General features: G+C 40.6%; 1 protein-coding gene across 2 annotated transcripts in view; it reads right to left on the reverse strand.

The window, feature by feature from the left end:
- EP300 (EP300 lysine acetyltransferase) overlaps window positions 1–25,936 on the reverse strand; it is a gene marked incomplete at both ends in the record, with an annotated part of 64,616 nt that overhangs the window by 28,326 nt on the left and 10,354 nt on the right. Inside the window, 11 exons of one of the 2 annotated variants that reach the window (XM_084254544.1) lie at window positions 497–606; window positions 1,653–1,730; window positions 4,569–4,743; window positions 5,386–5,503; window positions 7,445–7,582; window positions 8,102–8,195; window positions 9,640–9,885; window positions 11,268–11,381; window positions 12,003–12,264; window positions 13,186–13,362; window positions 22,797–23,434. In XM_084254544.1, the coding sequence (XP_084110670.1) occupies window positions 497–606; window positions 1,653–1,730; window positions 4,569–4,743; window positions 5,386–5,503; window positions 7,445–7,582; window positions 8,102–8,195; window positions 9,640–9,885; window positions 11,268–11,381; window positions 12,003–12,264; window positions 13,186–13,362; window positions 22,797–23,434 (2,150 nt within the window). The remainder of the gene's footprint in view (window positions 1–496; window positions 607–1,652; window positions 1,731–4,568; window positions 4,744–5,385; window positions 5,504–7,444; window positions 7,583–8,101; window positions 8,196–9,639; window positions 9,886–11,267; window positions 11,382–12,002; window positions 12,265–13,185; window positions 13,363–22,796; window positions 23,435–25,936) is intronic. The other variant, XM_084254545.1, reaches the window with a different exon arrangement.

Consider the following 25,936-nt stretch of genomic DNA (forward strand, 5'->3'; position numbering starts at 1 on the left):
AAATGACAGATGTACCATAATTTAACCACAGCAAATCCTGCATAGTACATTAACCCCTTTTTTTTCATATCACATTTTTTCAAAGCAAGAGTATGTTAACACCCTTAATGTGAATGTTCTTCAAATGTTATCCTACTGGTATCTTACTATTCCTATAAGATAAACCTCTAAAAAAACCCAACAATTTGCAGGTAAAAGAGGTAAGTGAAAATTAAGGATTTTAATATTTGCTGTCCAATTGTGACAAGATTTTGTTTTCTCCACTTAAAAAAAAAACAACACAACTACTTACTCTCATCTTCAAAGCATACACAATAATCGTTTAATCAGGTCTATGCATTAGGGGCCAACTATATCAGGATTACATCAACATTAAGGGTTAGTTACTTATAATTTGCTGTTGAAACAAGTATGAGAACTTTATATGAAGTAGAAACAAAGGAATTTTTACAATGTCAGGTAAGAATCAAGAACGATGCTCAGCGATCAAACTTACTGGGTTGAGTGCTCCAGGCTGAGCTAACTGTCCATGGTGCTGAAGAGGAGAGGTCTGCCTGGGTCCAATTGGGGGCTGGGGCATACTCATCTGGCCAAATTGATTCAAACCTGTGAAATATGTGTGAAAAGTTAGATCTAAACACCTCTGTGGACAGGCCTTCCCAGTGGCGCAGGAGTTGAGGGCTTGGCTGTGAAGCTGCCTGCAGCCTCTGCAGTGCTGGGTTCGATCCCTGCCACTGGCAAGGGTCCCACAGGGCGCTGCAGACTTCTCCTGCTGCGCCCACTGCTCCCCTCAGCAGTGTATTCAGTCAGTCTGCCTGTTTTGCTCCCCGCTCTGGTGAATTCTCTCACCCTCCCGCGCTTCTGACTGTACCCAGTGCTTGTATAATAAAAAATCTTTAAAAAAAAAACAAAACAAAAAAAAAACAAAAAACAAAAACAAAAACAAAAAAAACCTCTGTGGAATTGGGAGGAAACAGTTCTTATTTCTGATTATGTGTCACTGTATCAGGATGAATAAAAGAACCTGCTTTCAACCTTGTAATTACATGAATCTGCTTCATTTACAGTAGTCATAAAAGAGCATTATAAAGTAATATATGGCCTCTGAATCAAATTTTATAATCTGCAAAAAGCCTTATCTTGGACAGCTCATTTTATTTATTTATGCATACAAGAACTGGGGTACCGGCCAGAGGTGCAGGGAGGGGGGAGGATTCACCAGAGACAGCGGGGAACAGAACAGGCAGACTGACTAAAATATACAGCTGCGGGGAGCAGCGGGCGAAGACAAGAGAGGTCTGCTGAGCCATGTGAGCACCTCCTTGGCCTGGGATCGAACTCGTGCTGTAGAGGCTGTGATAGCTTTACAGTGCTGTGCTTAATTAACCCCTTATGCTACTAGGGAGGCCCTTGACCAATTATTTTACACAGATGCGTGAAGATTTAATGTCATTTGCCCTGTGACCTTCCAGTCAACCTGCTTTTCACCCTTTCTTCCTGGACTCCATCTCCAAGTTGTTCTTTGATTTCTCATAAAGGTAGTTATACTTGCTGTTACCTGAGGCACAATCAAAGTGACAGACTATCATGGTGCACCAGGGATTCTGCTTATAAAGGTCATGATTAAGTACACGATTTCCTTCACAACTTACCAGGTTGTGGAGTTATCCGAGGCATCATCTGGTTTGGCACACTGCCACGGATCATAGATGGATCAGGTAGAGGACCGTCTAAGTAAGGGTAATGGAGAAATGGTTAGGAAAGTATCTTTCAGTGAGTTGCCCTTCCCTTTAAATGAAAACCACAAAATATTTTTAATAATATCTTAAAGAATTTGCCCTAATTCTCAAAAGAATAAAAGCTATGAACTAAGGCACCTGAAGAAAATGTTAGTGCTGGAATATAGGAAAATGCTTCTAAATGATCTGAGTATATCACTTTAGTGTTGACAAAACCTTTAAAAAAAAAAAAAGGCGTCACTCCAGGACCTCTCTCGTGGCCTAGGGGTTAGGTATCAGCACAATCACTGCTATGGCCTGAGCTCGATCCTAGCCAGAGTGCTAACCCACATATGGTACAGTAGACCTCTCCTGTCTTGTATGCTGCTGCCCTTAGGAGTGTATTTCAGTCAATCCATCTGTCTCTGGTGAATGCTCTTACTCCCTGCACCTCTGGCCTGCACCCCAGTTCTCCTACACCAAAAATAAAATAAATTTAAAAAACCTACTCTAGGGCCTCTCTAGTGGCGCAAGGGATTAAGACGCAACCTATGAAGCTATCCGCTGCCTCTACAGCACAAGTTCGATCTCCAGCCGGTCAGTGAGCAACCTACAAGGCACAGCAGACCTCTCCTGACTCGCCCGCTGCTCCTCTCAGCAGTGTACTTTGGTCAATCTGCCTGTTTTGTTCCCCACTCAGTCTCTGGTGAATCCTCTCATCCCACGCACCTCTGGCCTGTGCCCCAGGTCTTGTATGCAAAAATAAATAAACCTTCAAAAACAAAACAAAAACCCTGGGCCACCCTGCTGGCGCAGCGGTTGAGTGCTGGGTTGTGAAGCTGCCCGCAGCCTCTGCAGCACTGATTCAATCCCCAGCCACTGGGCGAGGGTCCCACATGGCGCACAGACCTCTCCTGCCGCCCACTGCTCCCCTCAGCAGTGTACTTCGTCAGTCTGCCTGTTCTGCTCTCTGTCCTGGCTCTGGTGAATTCTCTCACCCTCCCGTGCTTCTGACCGTACCCAGTGCTTGTATAAATAAATAAATCTTTAAAAAAAAAAAAAAAAGAAAAAAGAATATGTCTCTGTCTTCTACTAATAAAGTGTTTTGAACGGAAACGGGAATGGACTGGATTTAAAAACAAAACAAAACGAAACGAAACAAAACAAAAACCCTACTCCAGCACATTAGTAAGCTATTGACTAACTCTAGGTGGTATGTTTTTGTTGAATGAGGAGCCTTGGTTTTCATTTGACTCTGTGAGATACCTTGCTTACTTTCAGAGTTTTTGGTAGTACTCCATAATTCCTTCCATTCACGAAAGGCCTGGATTTTTTTTTTTTTTTAAAGATTAGGGCCTCCCCGGTGGCGCAGCGGTTGAGCGCTGGGTTGCGAAGCTGCCCGCAGACTCTGCAGCGCCGGTTCGATCCCCGGCTGCTCCCCGGCCACCGGAGGAGGGTCCCACATGGCGCGCAGACCTCTCCTGCCGCCCGCTGCTCCCCTCAGCAGTGTACTTTGGTCCTTCTGCCTGCTCTGCTCCCCGCTCTGGCTCTGGTGAATTCTCTCACCCTCCCGCGCTTCTGACTGTACCCAGTGCTTGTATAAATAAATAAATCTTAAAAAAAAAAAAAAGATTTAAAAAAAATTAAAAAAAAAAAAAAAGATTTATTTATTTATGCCTACAAGAACTGGAGTGCGATGGGTGAGAGGATTCACCAGAGACAGACTGGGGAACAGAACAGGCAGACTGACTGAAATACACTGCTGAGGGGAGCAGCAGGTGAGAGGAGATGTCTGCTGTGCCATGTGGGTAGTTCCCTGGCCAGCTGGGGATTGAACTTGTGCTGCAGAGGCTGCAGATAGCTTCACAGCACTGCGCTTAACCCCTCACACCACGAGGGAGGCCCTTCTTTTTCATTTTTGAACACTTGGTTCTCCCACATACTCAAAAGAACCTATGTTTTCCAATCCCAGGGGGTCTTGATGTATATACCGTTCTCTCTGCCCAAACACTGTTGCTCTTCCCAACTATTTTCACATCATGACCTAATAAGAAAAGTATCTGGGAACAGTGCAATAAAAGACTACTGACAGCCAACAGTCCACCAACTTTACCATTTCAAGGCCCCAGGATTGTGACCTTCACAGTCCACCTATAATCCACTGACGGGTTGAGAGTGGGCATTTGTACTCAGTTGACTCGGAATACAGGTTTTTCCCAGTGAGTCTTTCTCACATCCTCTAATTAGCATGTTTTCCTGACTACTGCATTCCCAACTCCATATTCACCTCTTGAAAGTTAGCAGTGAACAAGGCAATGCATAATAATCTTGACTATATGGGTCACTCGTTAGGGTGAGAACGCTGCTATAACCTGAATGCTGAAGCTGTCAAGATGAATTTCAAATGATGCTTCTAAAAAATGCTGTTTTTAGTTGTTAGATATACTACGTCAAGGTTTTACATTACTTATATAGTAATGTAAGTAACGTGATATTATATAAAGGATGTATGAAAGCTGGCGGGGCCTCTGAACCAGCTTAGCAAACATCTATTGGCCGCCTACCACATGCAAGTCAGTAAAAAGACGTGGGCTGTCACTTTCCAGGTGTCACTATGAGAGGAGTACTGGACTCTAAGAACGACGCTGGATTATCAAGACATGTTCAGTACCACGCCCAGAAGCCTTAAACATACAGGGCAGCTACTGTTTTTACAAACAGTGGATGAATTCTTTTACTTGCATAAAGGTACAGAGGTCATTTGAAAACCAATGCAAATTAATGGGCTTTGGTTAGAAACCATTTTATCACCAATTTCTCCCCACAATAATTACAACAAAAGGCACTTACTAGAAGCCATTCCTGGTTGTGGCTGCCCCATGTTAGGTCCTGGGTTCATGGGCACTGGCACCATGCCTGTAGTATTTGGTAGCATATTCTGTTTCTGTAATCTTGTCCTTCGTTTTTCCTCCAGTTCTTTCTGGATCTTATAGATCTTCTCAGCCAGCAAATGGTAGTATTCCGCCTTTTTGAATTTTGGAAGTAAAAAAGAGAGGATGGGAAAAGAGGAATCACATTAGGTATCAGGAAAAAAATCAACTAAGAGCAGATCAGAGTTTCATTTAAAAAGGTAGGGAGAAACTAAAGGCAGGAAGCACCTGTGTGGGACCTGCAGAGACAGAGTGAAGCATGACCTCTCAAAATATTGATAGGTTTACAAAATACACATTGGTGATTTACAGCACGTGGAAACAATACGCTACATTTTGGAGAAGTACCAATTTAGAAAAGAAAATTCGACTGATACAGAAACTGGAATACTAGAGATGAAAATACTATAAGCAGCTGATTCACCATATTCTAGTGAAAATAGCACAGCGCTGGTAACAACTTAATCACTTTGCAAGCAGACAGAAGGACAGCCCTGATAAAGTGCCGCATGTGTGTTCTGTATTACTAAGAGGAAAAGCGATTCTTGATGACATGTATATACTTTTTAAGAAAATTGTTTTGTTATTTTGACTGTACTCAGTGAGAATAAAGGATACATATCCTCTGATGTATACTACTTACACATGTAGCAGAGAGTAAAATAAGCCACCAAAACAAGTTCAATTAAAACCTTATATAGGAAAAAAATTCTTGGGGTTAAAAAAAGGTGGCTCACTCGGTTATTTGCCGATTCATACATGTCTCCTTCCACTTTCCGCGCATATGCCACGAGGTTTTCCATCCGCCTGTCTTTCAAAGCAGCAGGATCCGGAGTAGGAAATATGGCTTGAACACTAAGAAGAAAAAATCCCACCATTATTATACCACGATAGCTTTTCTTTCACACCTCATGGAAACATACAATATTTTAAACCTTTCCCTGATTAGTGTTTTCTCATTTTTACACAACAGACACATTAGGTTAAAAAAATGAGGAGTGGGATATACTCAGATATAAAATACTGACCAAAATAAATTGTCTGTGGTAAAAACAAATAAAAAGGGGAGGGGGTCCTCATTAGAATATAAATGATTTGATAAAAATACTCTCTGGTCAACATCTGTAAAATGTTCAGAAAAAAATGATACCGTGCTATTGGCATAAAGTGAGGAAACCTTATCTTTGTCGTAGTATCGCAGTAACAGCCTTCATCTATGTTCCACAATTTATTCAGCTTCGTAAGATAAAAAATAACCACAACAATATCTTACAAGATCAAAAACTTGAAGTGAAGGGAGCAAAAGGCATTGATTCTTTTATTTTCTACCCAAAAGAACCTGGCACAAGTGTGATTTCTAGCCACTAATTCTATTATTTGGCAACCTTGTGGTTGAAGGAATGAGATGGGGGAGATAAGTTTACAAGAATATTTGAGTTGGTAAAAATCTGTAGAAGCGGACTTTTTTTTTTTTAAAGATTTGTTTATTTATTTATACAAGAACCGGGGTACAGGCCAGACTCACAGGAGGGTGAGAGGATTCACCAGAGACAGAGCAGGGAATAGCACAGGCAGACCGACAAAATACACTGGCTGAGGGGAACAGCGGGCGCCAGAGGAGAGGTCTGCTGCGCCATGTGGGACCCTCAAGTCAGATGTTCAATCCCAAATAATCTATAATCTCTGTCCAATAAATAAGCCCCTAAGCAGTCACAAAATAAGTTAGTTTTTGGTTATTCCTTATTAATTCATTATATTAAAATCTCAGTTTTTTCCCCTCAAATTCCGTTTCTAGTCCTATCATGTTAGCAACCCTACATGAAGTGTAATTGGTAAGCTAATATAACAAAAAATAAATTAAAAAGATCAGCTAGGGGCCTCCCGGTGACACAAGGGGTTAGGCAAAGCACTATGAAGCTATCCGCAGCCACGGCAGCACAAGTTGATCCCCGGCCAGGGAGGTGACCCACAGGGCACAGCAGACCTCTCCTGTCTCGCGCCTGTTCCCCTCAGCACTGTATTTCAATCTGCCTGTTCTGTTTCCCACTCTGTCTTTGGTGAGTCCTCTCATCCCGTGCACCTCTGGCCTGTGCCCCAGTTCTTGTATGCATAAATAAATAAATCTTAATAAAAAAAATCAGCTATATGGTTCAACGTCAATAATAATTAAAAAAAGGATAAAGTCACAGTGATTTCTTATTGGGGAGAGAAAAAAATTAGCTTTCTCCAAGAAAAAAAGAAATGCTGCATGTTGTCTTAATTTTAAGTTCTATAGCCTTTATGATATGGCCACACTGCATCTTACAACTCTGTACCGCCCCTTCTTTAATCTGACAAGAAGTCTTTAAATGAGACTGTCTGTGATGCAGAGTTAACTCACAAACTACTGAGAGGTGCACACTTGAAAGATCACCCTAGCAGACTTAATTTATCAATATAATAGAAGTTTTACCAGGAATAACAAAAATACTGCCAATTCTAGTATAGTTTTTCTTTAAGATGTGAGCATTGCAAAGGCCAAATGACACTAAAAATGAATTGTTTAAAAATAGTGTACTGATTACCAGCACTAACAGAATAGTTGAAACACTGTTAAAGCTGAAAAGATTCTACAAAATGATGATGGAAAGTCTAAGAAACAGTGAAAAGGAAGAAAGTCCCAAGAGCAGAAATATTAGCAGCAACAGCCCAGATACAGGAAAATCACTAACATTCCCCCTGTAGTGTAGTGCATGGTAGATTGGGAGTATGCTGACTCAAAAACTTTGTATGAATAAGGCAAGCCTACAATCTTACAGTTTGTGAACAAGATGATTTCGAAGATCCTGAGTAATATCTTCATGCCATTGTTTCCGAATTCCAGTACTGGATGGCTGAGCTGCTGTTGGCATAGGACCCAGGTTGGCCACGCTGGCATTTTCATTCATCATTGGGCTTATTTAAAAAGGAGTCATGAAATACTTTTAGTGAAGAAGGATAGGATAAAAAATTTTATTTACACAGAGCTGACAGTGATGACAAGAGGTCGAATATACAATGACATGTCCACTTACATAAAGACATCTGGGGGAAACTGTGTATGTGCTGGTAAATGTATGAGGAGGGAAAGAACCCTTATTTCATCATGCAGAGGAGAGGATGAAGTTTTGGGTTTAGAAGACCAAATACCATGATTTCAGACCAAACTGTCACTTTGACACAGCTAATCCCAGGAAACTAATTCTGAGCAGCGGAATATACTAAGCAGCTGCAAACTTGGAATTTCCTACTGTTTGGGAAGGTTTGGGTGACCTTAGAGACAATTTCAAATTACAGAAAGCCTAAAGTATTGACACAAACATACTTTTTGTCTTAACATTCAACAAGGCTATCTTGGGGAAAAAAAGAAACTAAAGCAATTCAAATAATGAATTCTAACAAGTATTTGAAATGTGACACAAGATAAAAACTTACTTTTGAGAGTTTATGGCTGAATGCAGCATTGAGTCAGAAAGAAGATTTGATGTTTGAACACCGACACTGCCATTGACTCCCATAGGACTAGCAGCTAGGTAAAAACAAAACAAGAACCTTCTAAAAGCCAGTAACAAAAAAGTAGGGAGTGGGAACAGGGAAAAAGGAAATAGAAGAAGGAAAAGCTACAAAAGTACAATAAAAGGAAACATAATAAATTTTATCCTTTCAGTGATCTCAACCTTAGAAGTCATAGAACGTTTAGAAGTATGAGTGATAAATAATCACCATAAATAACATTGAGACAAATAACAAAGTGGAGGGAATGGGGTACTAGCAGCACTTACAACAATGTTAGCAATATAATTAGCAACATATATAAATGCTAATACACAAAATACTTCGATAAACCATTAAGAAAAAGATGAACAATCCAATAGGAAAGGAACAAAAGATACATACACACAAAATTCTCTGCACTTAAGCGAAAACTTAAAATGTACTTTAATTTTCATATATGAAATTATCAAAACTTTTTTTATATACACTGGGAAAGGACAGGTATAACAGGGAAATGAAAGGGGATGACGTTGACACAGACACAAGCAGGCAGAAAAAACTGCCTTTGTTGCTCTGCAAAGGGAAAAGGTTCATGCGCAGTCACTGGCTGGGTGGGAGAGCTGCTCACACAACTTTTAAAGGTTTGAGATTGCCCAGTATTGAGAAGGGTATAGGAAAAGCAGCATTTTCAACCAAGATGCATAGGTGTGTAAACTGGTAAGACAGGGACTGTGGGTGGAGGGGGATAAGAGGGGCCACAGGACATCTGGCCAAGTGTTAACCAAAAAAAAAAAAAAAAAAAAAAAACTTTGCACATATTCTGACTTAAGATTTCCACGCAATTTACAATAGGTAAAATATGGAAACAACCCAAATGCCCAAAAATAGATGACTGGATCAAGAAGATGTGGTATATATACACAATGGAATACTATTCAGCAATCAGAAAAGATAAACTCATGCCATTCACAGAAACATGGATGGAGCTGGAAGGGATTTTGTTCAGATAAGCCAGAAGGAAAAAGAAAACATCAGATGGTTTCACTTATAGGAGGAACGTAGGAGAACTAAATAAGGGAGTAGGGAGAAAAAAATAATAAATTAAAAAATAAAATAATCAGAAAACTATTCATCAGACACTCTGCTGGCCGGGTGGTGGTGGTGGTGGGGGCCGACTCAAAACAGGAGAGGGAATGTGGGCTTGCACAGGGGACTATGGGTGGTGCACGCGTAATGTGGTGGTGGGAACTCTGCGGGGACAAGAAGTGGGAGGAGAGAAAGCATGCACTGTATTAAAAAAAAAAAAAAGACTTTCACACTTGTTTTTAGTTTTGCATGTATGGACAGATACATGTACAATGATGTTGAAAGAAGTAAACTAAAACGGAATGTTTAAGGACCTAGACCATATACATCTCCAGGCTTTCATTTACACACACCATCAATATCACACCCATCACTAGGAGGACACAACTTACTCATATTGCTCATGGGTCGCATGCCTTGGGGAGACTGCCCAGACTGCTGATTTTGCTGGTTCTTCGCTTGTACCTGGGGCTGTGCTGGCATCTGATTTACTTGATAGGGTAGTCCGAGAGCTGCGTAGGCTCTTTCTATGGAGCTGGGATCAATCTGACTAACAGTGCTTAGGTTGGGGGTAGACTGCTGACCCACCCCTAGAGAGCTAGTATTGCCCAGTCCAACTGGTGCTCCAGTCAGAATTGCTAGAGAGAGAGGAGACATGGTATCAAAATGTTAAAAATGGTGAGGGAGGTGGGGGAAGACCAGTATATTTGAAAAGTGAATTTGAAAAAACAAAATTATTGTGGGGAGCAGGGGCCAAGACAGGAGAGGTCTGCCACACCACGTGGGTTTCTTCGCGGTCGGCAGGGATCGAGCACCACAAAATTATTGTGATACAAACACGAACACCTCAGTACATGCATCCTTTCCCATTGTTTCTTTGGAAGATTTTCTAGGTACAGACTTGACCACATTTAAGTCAAAGGTTATCACTGCCATGAAATGCTTTTGAGCCAAATATCCAAAAGCCTCCCCCAGAATATATTAAACAATGCTTCCTGCCCCAAGAGCAAATAGTGCCTGAGACAAACACCAACACCAGGTGGCATCATGTCCGGCAATTTGACAGGAGAGAGATGGTACTTTTTTTTTTTTTTTTTTTGATAGTGAACCCTTTAGTACTTCCTTCCTCAATGAATTATTTATTTCCTAGTCTCAATTTTCTATTGGTCCATTTATGGAATTTAAATTCCTTTCTCACATGTTGCCTATGTACTCCCAAAATTTGTCTTTTAATCCTAAAGGTTTCATGTTTTGTGTCTAGAAAGAAGGTGTGGAAGCTGCACTTAGGTCTTTTTACTTATGACTTGTCTTTTTTCTAAGAAAATTCCATTTCAGGCTTCTAAAAATAATTCTCAAAATTAAAAATTGTTATTTCTCTTTAATTTCAAATTACCTAAATATTTAGATCAGAGGTATAAAAGGAATCTGCCCAATGTCAAATCAGTATGTTTTAAGGTCTCATTAATTTTAAATAGAGCATATTCAACTACTGTCATTTTTATACAAAGTGACTATGTATTAGGTCTCCCTGGTGGTGGAGGGGTTCAAGTCAGGCTATTAAGCTTTTGCTAATGACTGCATGAGTTTGATCCCCTTCCAGGGAGCTAACCCACATGGGGTAGCAAATCTCTCCTGAGGGGGGCTGCTGCTCCCCTCAGCAGTGTATTTCAGCTGTTCTGTTCCTCACTCTGTCTTTGGTGAATCCTTTCCGCACCTCCCGCCCCCGCCCCTCCGGTTTACACCCTAGTTCTTGTATGCATAAATAAAGTAAAAATCTTAAAAAAAAAAAAAAAAAAAGTAAGTGACTGTTAAAAGTTCCTGGATTTTATTTTAGCTAACATACACTTCAATTCTAACCTCATTAACATGAAGCTTTTGGGCAGGAGAACAAGGTAGCATGACAGACCAGTCAAAGGAAATTCACACAATCAAGAAGTTATTTAAATTCTATCAAACTGAATGTGTTAAAGAGTCTAAGAATACTTTAGGTATAAAAGCTTCGAAAGATTTAATTACTCACACTGTTGATTTCTCTTATCCCCAGCATTTTTAAGGGGGAGACACACAGGACAATCATGCCTTGTACAATTTTTCCAGTGCGAAATGATTTGTCGAGATGATGCACAGTGTGCCACTAGAAAGAAGAAAAATTACTTTTTTCAAATGCAGGTTATATATGTGCATTGGTATCAGCAAATTTAGTCATCATTAACAAGGGCTAAAATGTGAACTTAGGTGATCTTTATGCACTCAGAGCTCCTATTACATAGTTGAGAAAACAAAATCAAATAATTTAGACAAAAATCGTAGTACCCAAAGTGGGATTCAAACTCAAGGAATTTAGCAGCAGAGCCCAGATTTTTTACCACCAACCCGTGCAATCTAATTTATTCTAGAAAAATCTATTAAAAATAGGTATCTAATGACTCCATAAATACACAAATTGTATTAAGTTGGGTAATATTTCAGTGTTTGCCTAGTGATAGCCAGAAAATGCTCATCAGTATTTCAAATGTGCTCTGTGGTGCAAGTCAAAGTGAGTAAGATCATCAGAAAAAGGGAGTCCTTTGAAACTCCCACCCTCTCCTACCACATCGCTAGACAATCACAAAACAATACTGTATTTTATCAAATCTTTATAATATAGAGTAAGACATCAGTAAAGGAGTCTCAAAATAAACTTGGTCACATTTTATGTCTTCTCTCTGACTGCAGTATTAATCGCTAAGCACACAAACCCCTTGCACCAACTCACCTTGGCAGGACTTGCCCGACTGGCAGTGTGTCATGTGATTAAGGACGTTCTTCATTGTGCGGCAGTGGGGAAGGTTGCACTGCCTAACTTCCCCATTAGCCTGCTCCCTGCGCTGGCACTTGTGAGCATGCAAAAGGAGAACGAGTTGCTGCTGGATAAGCTTGCGCTTCTCTGGATCAGCTGTGTGTGCTCCGGAACCCATTCCCTGGGCTACTGGAGTTACAAGGCCTGGCTGCTGAACTGGTGGGGCCTGCTGTTGGCCCTAAGGAATAAAGTGATAAAGATACATTTAATGTCACGTGTCATGAAGTGCTAGGTCTTTACATACTCTATGGAGCTGGATATTCAACATGGAGTTGGAGTTTCAATGAAAACCTTTATGGACAGTCTACTTTGTATATGAGTCTGACCAAGGCATTCCGAGATATAAACGATGTTCCTAACATTAAGAGGCTCATTTTTTAAAGAAAAGAAATAACACATCACCAAGTGATATAACCAAAGTACATATAATACACAGACAGCAAAAGAATGAGAAAAACACAAGCCAGGAGGAGTCCACCAGGAAAAGAAAGGAGCACTGTCCATGTACGGGTTTGAAGAACAAGGAAAAGAGCTGCAAGGGCCCAGAAGGGGCCTTTGGCATGGGGGAAAGTAATTTTCATAACCTCTGGAACAAATGCGGTATCAATAAAAGGTAACCATTTCTAGACTGCCGTGTTTTTTATGTTCATCTTTGTATCACTAGTGCCTGTTTAGTCAACTTTATCTCTCTAGTACTTAGCAGAGTATCTGAAATAAATGCAATCAAGTGAATACCTGAAACAAAGTCAAAAACTGAAACATTTGAAAGAGAAAGTTCCCAGAGGACAATTTTTTTCAATAGTGAATGTGGGCTGCTTGACACATTAACTAGAAATAGTTTTACTTTAGAAACCAAATACTTTCATTGTAGCAGCCCCAACTGGCTCCTGTTTGGACCAGTATCTTACTACTCTTACTATCACCAGTAACAATATACTGGTGAAATGGAAGGCTGGCATAAGCCTCTGCGCTCACAGGAGCCATTTTGCATCCTGGTGTGTATCAATCCTAGTGTGTAGTAGAAGGTATCAAAAAGTTTAACACAATTCTTGTTAAAATGCCAGTCTGAAGACAAATTTATGAATAGTTTACTACCTACCATGTTGGGCATTCCTCCACCAGGAACTGCCTTTTTGTCCATTGCAAATGGAGATAAGCTATTTGGTAGTACAGGCTTTGTCTGGATCTGGAGACCAAGGCCACTGGCTCCAATCTGCTGCCCGGAATTCTGAGTGTACGGCGACCCATAAGGGTTAGGGTTGTTCATCATTCCCATCTAAGAAACAAGATAAATTGTATTCCCCACATTAATAGAATATTTCTATTTCCCATCCTTTTCTTGTTTTTTTTTTTTTCCCCCTCAAGATTTATTTATTTATACAAGAGCCGGGGTACAGGCCAGATGCACGGGAAGGTGAAAGGACCCACGAGAGACAGAGCGGGGAACAGAACAGGCAGACTGACAAAATACGCTGCTGAGGGGAGCAGTGGGCGAGACAGGAGAGGTCTGCTCGCCATGTGGGCTGTTCCGAGGCTGGCAGAGGCTGCAGACAGCTTCACTGGGCTGCGCTCAACCGCCTGCGTCACCAGGGAGCCCTTTCCAATTCCTAACTTACAAAGACAATTTTAAAGGATATCCTCTGCATAAATGACTTCAGAAAAGTATGCTCATGGAAACACATTTTCATGATTAAGTTTTAGGGGGCCTTAGGTGAGGTGAATTTACAGAGCTATTTTCAGTAAATTATTTGAATTTGCCATTAACGTCCATTTTAATGCCTTACACGTTCATTTAATTTACGAACTACAACTTTGTCATCTAATCCCGAGTTTTATGTCTGGTATGTCAAAATATTTGAATCCTTATTTTAGCATTTTCTTAAAAGGCAGAAAACCGGCGATTTGGAGGATGTGTTCTTTTAGACTTAGAGACAGAGTGCCATGGTGATTTTAAACTTTTTGAATCTGAATCCTTTAAGATAGAGCATGCAGGGCCTCCCTGGTGGCGCAAGGGGTTTAGCACCGCACTATGAAGCGATCTGCAGCCTCTGCAGCACAAGTTTGATCCCCAGCTGGCCAGGGAGACACCACATGGCGCAGCAGACCTCTCCTGTCTCACCCGCTGCCCCCCTCAGCAGTGGATTTCAGTCAGTCTGCCTGTCCTGCTCCCCCACTCTGTCTCTGGTGAATCCTCTCACCACCCACATCTCTGGCCTGTACACCAGCTCTTATATGCATAAATAAATCTTTATAAAAAAAAATAGCAAGAAAGATAAAGCATGCAAACGCCAGAGCTCACATCATTCCTTTCTGTCTTAACCCTAGCTGCATTTCATTTAATTACCTGCTTGGTTCTTAATGAAATTTGGATTTCTTTGCAACACCGGCCTATTTTTAAAAGTAGGTTTTCCCTTGTGTTTATGTAAGTCCATCTAGAGCCACTGTACTGTATAACATGAAAATGTCTTACTGATGACAAAGTTGCAACTTACAATTCTATTCTTCCACCTAGGACCCCAACAATAAGTCAGTCATCACCTTCCAGAAACATATAGTCAAGGACTCAGAATAGAACTAAGGACACTACAGAGAATGCCCAAAGAATAAGAAAGACTTACAGATTCCTATTTTCATAGCCAGATTCAATTCTATCAAAGAGCCCCTCAAATTCTATTTCTAAGTAATACCCCTCCCAAATTCTTCCCATGCAGTCAAGCCCTTCATCAGAGCTTACACAGACTGCAACCAACAGGTTTTTGTGCTTTATTGTCCCTAATATTTCTATTTGGGGGCGGGGGGTAAATGGTCCACCAGAGCCTTCATGATCCTCCCAAGTCCTGACTATCTCCTAAACCCATGAACCTGTAAAACTTGAGGATAACAGGCTTGATCTGCTAACAACTGCCTAAAGCTTTCCCCCCACATAAAACTAGATAGTGCCAAAACTCCCTTTCATAACTGACTCTTGAATACTAACCTGTAAAAACACACATAAAAAGGTAGTCTAATTCTATTTTTTTTGCTTAGTTGATACAACTGTAAGAAGCAGTTGCAGATTTTATTCAGCCTTTAAGATATACTTCAGAAGTCACCACCTCAATGAGTGTCTATTATCATAGATAGCTAAAGAGCCTTTTCTTTCTGCTCTGCCACAAACGTTTGTCTTAATAACACTGATAAAACTGCTAAAAGGTGTGTCTCTTCTATGTCCAGATGATACACAAAAAGAAAAAAGAACTGTATTAGTTCACTTATCATCTCTGTAGTCCTACCACCCTAAAGCTGATCAGCAATATAACTTGTTGACCCAAGAAAACAAATTAGAAAAGTTACATGAACTCTGTAAATAAAATTCAGTTCTTTAAATCAGATGTAGAACCTATACAGTGCACATTTAACAGAACTTCCTCAACTCAAAGATTTGCCTAGAGCAGAAACCAAAATAGTATGAAAAAGGCTTTGTATTTTCCAGATGAGATTAGAAACTAGTTAAGTAACCTGCCTGAACGCAGACAACAGTTAAGAAAGACAGAAGCAGCCTGGCCTGGATGAAAGCATCAAAGAACGGGGAAGCCTAATGGGAAGCCTAATGGGAAGCTCCCATAGCAGAAACCTCATTCAGATTCCAACAAGGAATTTCCTAAGTGAAATCTGGCCACTACGATTGTAGGGACTAGGGACGGGCAAACAGAAACAGACTTACAGTTTCAAATGTAAGTTACAGTGTTGCTATGACGTATACTTTTTTTTTTAAAGTTTTATTTTATTTATACAAGAACCCTGGAAGAGGCCAGATGCGCCATGTGGGTTGCTCCGAGGCCAGCGAGGATCTAACCAGCACTGCTGAGGCTGCGGACAGCTTCACAGTGCGGCCTGCACCACCAGGGAGGCCCTATGATGTATACTTTTAAAGGACTAGCACTGGGCCTCCCTTGGTGGTGCAGGCGGTTGAGCACAGTGCTGTGAAGCTGTCTGCAGCCTCTGTAGTGTGGGCTTGATTCCCAGCCAGGGAGACACCCACACGGAGCAGCAGACCTCTCCTGTCTCACCCGCTGCTCCCCTTAGCAGTATATTTTGGTCAATCTGCCTGTTCTGTTCTCCACTCTGTCTCTGGTGATCCTCTCACCCTCCCACCCCTCTGGCCTGTACCCCGGTTCTTGTATGCATGAATAAATAAATCTTAAAAAAAAAAAAAAGGACTAGCATTTATACTAATGCAGTTCCAATAATATACACCTGGAGGGGGGGGATAGTCCACTTAATTGTCTTTCCTATTAGAAACAAAAGTTCATGACAGACACAGGCCGATAGAACCTGTGTGACAGATGATAAAAATTCAATAGAAAAAAAATTCTGTTTTTGAGAATTTAATAGTCACATAAATAAAATGCTGGGATCTGTAAACTGCCTTGATATGTGAATAAACAGAGTCTTGATTCAAATATGTCCCAGAGGAATCTGGTTCTCTGTGTATGGTCATATATATACTGCCTTGGCCAGCCTAGATAAACGGAATCTCAGTTCCTGACATTGCTCCCTCAATCACAACACATTCTTACCTAGAAACTGCAAGTTCACTCCACAGTAGACTATGGTCTCAACTACACAGACTGCACTGATTGCTGACCAGCAATAACTCATTCCCGACACTTCTGGTCAGTGACACCAACGAAGACTGGTTTTTCTGGTCTCCCTCAGAATTCTGCTGCCAGAGTTAGAAAAGAAAATACAACCTCCCTATCCCTACCCTTCCTTTCTCCCCAACCCTCTCTATCCCCCCACCAAATACATTGGGAAGGAATACAGGGTACTTCAATTCTGCTACACTGTTAGTTATTTGATCTTGCTCTCTTTTCCATACCTAATGTGATCCAGATGTCTACCCACCACTGAGCTGGACACCACATTAACAGACATCCACCTGCCTGAAAGGCAGAGGACTAGGAGAGCCACAACAGTTCTAGACAGCTAAAACAAAAGGAATTTGCAGGGTTTTTCCTCTTTAAGGGGAAAAAAAAAATCTGATTCTACAGGTTGTTTGTAAGTTCTCAAAATATTAAAAGCAGAAACTTATGAACACACACAAAACAACAACAACCCCCCCCCACACACACACACACTCAGGATCTCTCTGGTGGCGCAGGGGTTAAATCTCAGCACTATCAAGCTATCACCAGCCACTGTGGCATGAGTTGGATCCCTGGCCAGGGAGCTGACCCACACGGCACAGCAGACCTCTCCTGTCTTGCCAGCTTCTCCCCTCAGCAGTGGATTTCAGTAGATCCGCCTGTTCTACTCCCCACTGTCTCTGGTGAATCTTCTCACCCCCATCCACCTTCCTGGCCTACACCCCAGTTCCTGCATGCACAAATAAATAAAATCTTTTTTTTTTTTTAAATCACACACGACTGTGACAATCGTTGACAAATAGCACAAAGTAGTGCCCCAAAATATAATAGTTTAGGAACTTTTGACACAAGGACAGAAAACCTCACAGGTCATATAGCAAGACATGCAAGCACCACAGTAACACAAACCAATACTGTATGTATGAGGTGAAGATTCATCAAACAATAAAAACAAAATTAAGTGACATCTAGACAACCCCCACTACCTACTGGTTTCAGTAAATAACAATGTTCTGTATCTGCATCCACATTACATGCCAGGTCCTATGTATGTTAAACATGGGGGTGCGCAGGTAGAGAAGACTGGAACCTATCAGAACCTATACCAGACTCCAAACGTTATTTCTCACGCATTCCCATTACTCACACCACTGTCTTAGTTTAGGAGGTGTTACCACCTCAATAGGAGCCATTCCTCTTACACTGATATTGTACACCTAAAACCATATCCATATAGATTGTAAATTTTGGGCACAAGACCCTCTTAAAACCCTTCAGAATGTGACTCTCTCTCAACAGGGATTCTTCCTTCCTGCGCTATAGTCAGTGCCTCCACTGCTGCAAATACAAGCTCCGTCGCGCTCCATCCCTATCTGAGATCACCCCAGCTCTAAAACAGACAGGCAACACATCTTACTTTAAAGCTCATACTTTAAAATTTGACAGGTTATATCCTCTTTAACATCACATGTCAACCACCAACACACACTGGTATTAATTTTAAGAGCAGCTCCAAAACAGATATTAGCATTCCTACCTTAAAAAAAAAAAAAAAAAACTAAAAGGGAAAAGGGGAATTTAGTCCTAAAGCCAATACTCATTTGAATGAAATTCAGCTTTTCTTTCTTAACACCAATTTCATCAGTCACAAAGCAATAAAAAATCTGGATACTCAATCCATCCAAATGGTAACAAACTTCAGAGTAGGTGAGGACAGCGACAGGAAAGAGGGCTTGTTTCTCAGATCTCCAACTACGGAGTAAAAACGAAAAAGCAACACATAGATATGGTCCCAGGCCGTGTCTGCAAAATCCAGAGATCACTAGGTAGGACCGCAGCACACAGGCGTGGCTTCTGTTCTCCAGGCTTCAGTCCACTGAAAACCACTCCCGGAAGTTTCCAGTTAAGTCTGGAGGTAAATGCTGCTGCAGCAAACCTGAAAACCCACTGTTTGCTGCCCACTGGCAGGGAGATCCGATATAGCCAAGAGCTACGTTTCTAGATTAACTACATGAGCTCGACCTCTCCTGCAGCATGTCTGAAAAGCAGCACCAAATAGGAATTGTAATAATATGGAGCTCTGCCGCTGTGCCTCCTCTAATAGTCAGTGCCCACCACACGCCATTCACAATGTTTATTTATATTAACTGCCTTAGTTTTCCCACAATCCTGAACACCTACTCTCACTATTCGCATTCCACAGATGGGAAAACTGAGCAGGCAGCTAAGCTACTATGTAAGCGGCCAAGTCCATTTTTACCCGAGGCAGTACGGCTCCATAATCTATAGTACTCACTATATAAAGTTTTATCAGTTATTTCAACTCTTCCCTCATGAAGGGTGACTATTAGAAAAAGGCTTTGCAAAATTTTTTTAAAACTTTGTCACATTTTATGAGGGCAGATACATAGTCTTGTAAGTTTATTAGAGTAAAATTATTTAACCAAGAAGATTCACAGCATGTGGTTGAAGAGGATGATTATGGCACATCCTAGATTCTAACCCTGGTTCAAAATCTGTTATTCTGCCCGTCTCAACGAATCAGTCCAAACACTTGAAACATTTCATATTTGATTGCTTTATACTGACTCTAATTTTTTTTTTTTCACTCTAAAGACAAAGGATAAAGGGAGTATGATTCAAATTTCTTTCCATAAACCACCTTTTGGACTGTTATAGTAGTAATACCACAACTTGCCTGCAGCTTTTGATTCATCCAAAAGAAGCACTATATACAAAAGCCACGGCCATTGTCAACAGGGTTCAAATTATCAAGTCCCACGGAAAAGTCCTTGTCTTAAGTCCTGATTCTTCAATATCACCAGAGCTCATAGAAGTTTTGAAAGAAATTTAGTTAAGTACTACTAACCCAGGTTCAAAATCTGTTATTTATGAGGTAATTTTAGAACCTGGTACTGTAAAGGGCAATTGCTAGCCAACAATTTCAACACTGATTTCAACACTTATTTTATTCTCTAATAGGAAAATACAGAAAAGGTTATTTTTTAAAAAGATCTATTTTATATATTTATACATACAAGAGCTGGGGTGTAGGCCAGAGGTGGGAGGTGTGTGTGTGTGTGTGTGTGTGTGTGAGAGAGAGAGAGAGAGAGAGAGAGAGAGAGAGAGAGAGAGAGAGAGAGGATTCACCAGAGACAGATTTGGGAACAGAACAGGCAGACTGAAATACACTGCTGAGGGGAACAGCAGGCAAGACAGGAGAGGTCTGCTGCACCATGTGGGTCAACTCCCTGGCTGGGTAGTTTCATAGTAATGAGATTTAACCCCTGCACCACCAGGGAGGCCCAGAAAAGGCTTTGTTCCCTCCCATAAAGAGAAAACCAGTTTTTGTTTTTGTTTTTTGTAAAGATTTATTTATTCCGGGGTAGAGGTCAGATGTGCCCGGGGGTTGGGGGGGGGGGCGGTGAGAGGATTCACCAGAGACAGAGCAGGAAAAGAACAGGCAGACTGACTGAAATACACTGCTGAGGGGAGCAGTGGGCGAGACAGAAGAGGTCTGCCTCACCTTGTGCGATTCTTGCCAGCTGGCCATGATCGAACCTGCACTACAAAGGCTGTGGAAAGCTTCAAAGCGCTGCGCTCAACCGCCTGCACCACCAGGGGAAACCCAAAAACTAGTTCTATAAAAAAATTTGACTTGTAGTGGGCCTCCCTGGTGGCCTAGGAGTTAAGTCTCAGTGCTATCACTGCTACAGCCTGAGTTCGATCCCCAGCCAACAGCTAACCCACATATGGTGCGGAAGCCCTCTCCTGGCTGGCCAGCTGCTCTCCTCAGCAGTGTATTTCAGTCACTCCTGTTCTGCTCCCTACTCTGTCTCCAATGAATCCTCTCAACCCCTGCACCTCTGGCCTGTACCCCAGTTCTTCTACGCAAAAATAAAAACAATTGACTTGTATATGAATTGGGTATATCTCATCTTAGAACTCCTTAACTACAAAAACCTCACATTTAGAGCTGTTATTGTGTCAAGCATGCTTTAAGTGTTTCACAAATATATACTTCTAAATAGTTGTAACTCATAAATATAGGCTTCTGAATAGTTGGAACTCATAAAAACAAATTAGTATTTTAGTAATAAAGTATTATTTGACTTCCCCCTACCAATGAAAAGCATAAGCTCCAAAAAAGAACAGAGACTGGGCCTCTCTGGTGGGGCAAGGGGTTAAGCACAGCACTGTGAAGCTGTCCACAGCCTCTGCTGCATGAGTTGGATCCCAGCCAACTAGGGAGCTACCCACATGGCACAGCAGACCCCTCCTCTTGTGCCTGCTGCTCCCCTCAGCAGTGTATTTCGGTCAGTCTGCCTGTTCTGTTCCCCACTCTGTCTCTGGCAAATACTCTCACCCTCCCATGCCGCTGGCCTGTACCCCAGTTCTTGTATAAATCTTAAAAAAAAAAAAAAAAATTTTGTGTTTTGTTCACTGCTATATACATATATATATATGTATATACACATGTATATATGTGTGTGTATTACATACACAGTCCCTGAAATAATGGTGGTATTAAGAAATTTGTGATTTAGATTAAGTATCCCACTCTCAAGCTAGGCATTCTTTCAATGAGCAGTTCCTTACGTTTTCTTCACAGCACTTATCTTAAACACAACAAATTTTACAGCTAGTATGCTCATATGTGCACACTTGAAAGTTCTACAAAGTAAGTTTGGTCATGGCTCTATCTCTAGCATGGAAGTTATAATAAACACCTAGAGGGCAGGGACACTTCACAGCTATGTTCCTAATACTGAGAAGAGGAACCTAACAAATATTTTACCTTTTTGTTTCTGGTTCTGACTCCAAATGCTCTAAGTAAATCACAATGACATAGCAGCATAACAAATGCCAGAGGAGGAAAATCTAAAGTAGGTAGGGGTGCTGAACAGAATCTTTTCCTACATTAAGATGCTACTGTCCTTTAATGGGGAGAAAAAAATAGTAAGGGCTTTTGTGTATCTACATGGAACCTAAGTTCCCTCAGTCCAGATTCATCCCTTCGACTTAATTTCTTCCTTGAGCTCTCCCTCACCCGTCATGAGTCTCAGGAACACATAAGCCATAATGACTGCTAATATTATTCCTCTTACAGAGAAAGTCTGCTCCTATCCTGATTTCTTGTGACAATCTTACCCACCTTCCAAGCATCATCTCTTTCATTCAACAAATATTTACTCACTACATGACAGGCAACCACAACTACATAATGATGCCATTTTAAGAAAAAATAAATATAAATATCAATGAATAAGTATCAACATATGCTTATAGTATCTTAATTATATACAGAAAACACACTGAAAAGGTTTTAAAAAATACACACATATATATTTAGCATTCTCTACCTAATAAAGCCAAAATAGTCGTTAACTGCCTTTCACACAATGACCAAGTAACAATCAAGTTATTTGGACACCTGGAATGTCAGTTGAGATTTCACAGTAAACTAATGCACATCAATTTCAATCAACTAATTAAAAAATTTAGGATATATTTTAGAACAGAAAAGTGTATCTTAAAAATTAGGATATTTCAAGCAGGAGGAATCACTTAGAACTGTAAAGGTACATGATACCAGCCAGTTGTAAAATAAATGCTTTACTTAAATTGAATGTAAGAGCTTCATAAATTTTTGACATGATACATCGTATGTGGGAAGGGTACGCAATGTTAAGATTAAACACGAACAGTAAAGAATGATAAGTAAAAAAAAATAAAGCTCTGAGCTTCCCCGGTGGCACAGTGGTGAGCGCTGGGTTGCAAAGCTGCCCGCAGTCTCTGCAGCGCTGGTTCGACCCCGGCCAACGGATGAGGGTCCCACAGGCGCACAGACCTCTCCTACAGCCCGCTGCTCCCCTCAGCAGTGTACTTTGTCAGTCTGCCTGTTCTGCTCCCCGCTCTGACTCTGGTGAATTCTCTCACCCTCCTGTGCTTCTGTCTGTACCCAGTGCTTGTATAAATAAACAAATAAATCTTTAACAAATAAAAAAATGAAAGCCCTCCCTTTAACACTGAAACACTCAAAAACATGCTGGTAGTACATACAAACCAAAACTGCACTTACCTTAAGAGGTTGGGGGCCTCTCAGTCCTGTTTGTCCCCCCATCTGGGGAGAGCCTTGCTGCAGTGGCTCAGTCATTAAGTTGCCAGCATTTCCCATGCCTGGGTTTGGGTACTGCATATTTGGTCGCCCCCGGCCTGCTCCAATTGAACCGTTCATGACTTGGTTAGGCATCATCCCCTGTCCATTGCCTGCAGTCAACATTCCAGGATTCATGCCAGCATTCATCCCTGTGTTCATTCCCATGGCAGGCTGATTTACTGGACTGTTCATCATACCTGTTGCGGATGGCGTGGGACCCTGATTTGGCCCACTAGTGCCCATCCCCATGTTGGGAGACGTCAAGCCTGCCTGTGTCATTGGGCTTTTGACCATGCTATTTATCAAACCTAATCCAGGACTGTTCTGTTGGGTCTGGCTGGCCATGCCTTGGCCTGGGCCACCAACCCCCATATTGAGGTTAGGGGAACTACCAGACCGTAGCAATTCTGACAGCTGTTTATGTTTAGAGGCTGCATCTTGTACTATGCCAAGACTTGTCTGAAGCTGACTAATATCACCACCATTGGTTAATCCCAATTCTGTAGAGTTGATTAGTTCATCTGGTAAGTCATGCTCCAAGTCAAATAGAGAGCCAAAATCTAGAAGCAAAGAGGAAAGAAAAAGGTTAGTTTTGACAGATTCCAAACAAAATCATTCTATATTTTGTTCTTGATTAGCACTAAATATCATTCCAAACCTATGTTAACGTAAATCCTTTTAACCAAGAGATACATATTTAAGTATTTCTAATGAAATGGTATACCTAAGATTTTCTTTAAGATACTACAGCATTCCAATGCTTAACACAAACAAACGAAAACAAAAACCCCACACTAAACTAAAATCTCCAGGATTAAAAAAAAATAAAAGGGTAATGACAGGTGAAATGCTGGTAACCAGCATTAACAGGCACATGGGCATTTCTTACACTATTCTATTAAATTGAAATTCCCCATTTAAGAAGTTTAAAAGGAGACACAGAAAGCGTGAATAATTCTACTACTTATTAAAGAAAATGGAATCATTAATCTTTCCATAAAGAAAACAGCAGATCTAATAGAAGAACATTGCAAAGATCATACATAGCCAAACACAAGAATGTGAGGATGAACACAGAAGTGTGACTGTGCACACACATGCATGTACACGTGTACATACAAGCAAGCCAGATGTGCGTGTGTCCTGAAAATAAGCCGGGATAATCTTAGAAATCCAGCAGGGGGGTCTGCACTAGCACCTTAGAACGTCTCTAAAAGTCATTCACCATATTAACAAAGCAGACAGAAAATGTATGATTCATCTTACAGCACCTCAAATGGACTAGATACAATCAATTCCCAATCACAATTTAGGAAACAAACGCAAAATACAGCAATCAAGAAACCGGCAGAACTTCTTTAAACTGATAAAAAAGGTTTCTTCCAAAACCTAAAAAATGAAGGGCAAATATGCATAATGAACCAAGATTAAAAGTAGTCTCTTTAGTATCAGAACAAGAAAGAGATACCCACGTGAACTATTTCAACTTTGTATTGGTCTATCTAACCAAAGCAATAATACAAGAAAAATTTTAAGTAAAAAGACTAGAAAGAAAAAACACAACTTTTTTTTGGCCTGTAACTAATATAACTGTCAATGCAGAAACTGAAAAACAGAAAACTGAAGTCGTGAGAAGTCAGCAAGGTGACTGAAGACACCACAGATAAAAACAAATTAAACTGCATTTTATAAATTAGCAACCACAGTTTTTGAAATTCAATTTGTAACAAATGGGAAATTTTGGGGGAAAAAAAAAACAAAAAACAAACAAACCCTGACAAGTTATTATGAAACACAAGTAAATGAAGATTATTATTAGTCATTCATCTTAAATTACTAGAATATCCTAAACATTTGAGTATAAACCTTTTTACTTGAAGACATCATTCTCTCATTTTATCAATGTAGTAACTGATGTGTCTATAGCTGATGAAGTAATGCTCAGTTCCCTAAAATTATACTATTTGTTAGGGAATATGGGTCTATTAAAGTCCCTAGGATTCTAATCCAATGCTGTATGTAAGCAAGCAGACTTCACTTTCAGCAATTGTTTCAGATTATTGAATATTATGAGAACTGTAAGTTTTCTGAGTATTTTTAAACTGAGAAAACAATTTTAAAATAAAATTTAAATAACATTTTCAAACTAAGAAAAACTGATTCAAGCTGTGAACAATCAATTCTATGCTGGTATAGGGTTAAGAGTGTTTTAGGCTCAAAAACCTAGTATGTGGATTTCATTTTAGCCATCAAATCCCAAATCTTTTCCCATTAGGTCTTTCTGTAAAGGCTTTCCAGGGAAAAAGAAAAGGCAAAAACTTGGTATTAGGTTCATGAGCAGTATACTGTAAAATACTTATAAGAGACTATGTTTTTAGCCAGTTTGTCATTAACTACAAATGAATCCCAGTGGTCTAAAGCTAAAAGCAGTATGCAAAAAGAGGCAAAGGAAAATATGAAAGTTAAAATGCCACAATTTAAACAAATCCTGTTTAACAATGGTTTTTTAGTACTGACCAGCCTCAATTTCATGCTTCTTACTAAGCTCCTCAGGTTCTTCTTTTTCATTCAAATAAAGGGTTTTAAAAAGTAAAGGTTCACATAAATCATTTTCTCAGGCTCCCATCTAACTTGCCATTCACAGGGATTACTACAGATCAGTTGAATAAAACTTAGATGTCCAAAAAAATAAGAAGCTACCTAGAGGGTCTTGTAACATAATAGTTTAGGATTTTTATTCTAGAGAGAAAACTGATCTACTTAAAAATTTTAAGCAGAAATATGATATGAACAAATTTGTATTTATTAGAGTCCACTCAGGCAAACAGGATAAAGAGTGAGATCAGACAGACAAGCCCAGAGTTAGGGGTCCGGGCGGGAGGCTGCTGTCTGAGATAGGAAAGCTGGCGCTTACACCTAGTGCAAAGTGCTAAAGGAAAGGAGGCATCAAAGGGGCCAATCACATGAACCTAGTGCAAAGTGCTAAAGGAAAGGAGGCATCAAAGGGGCCAATCACATGAACTCTCGGTAACTACAGGTAGGGGGTTAAGAGAGTGTTAAAA

Source organism: Talpa europaea (genome assembly GCF_964194135.1).
Source record: "Talpa europaea genome assembly, chromosome: 15".
In the NCBI taxonomy this organism is placed as follows: Eukaryota; Metazoa; Chordata; class Mammalia; order Eulipotyphla; family Talpidae; genus Talpa; species Talpa europaea.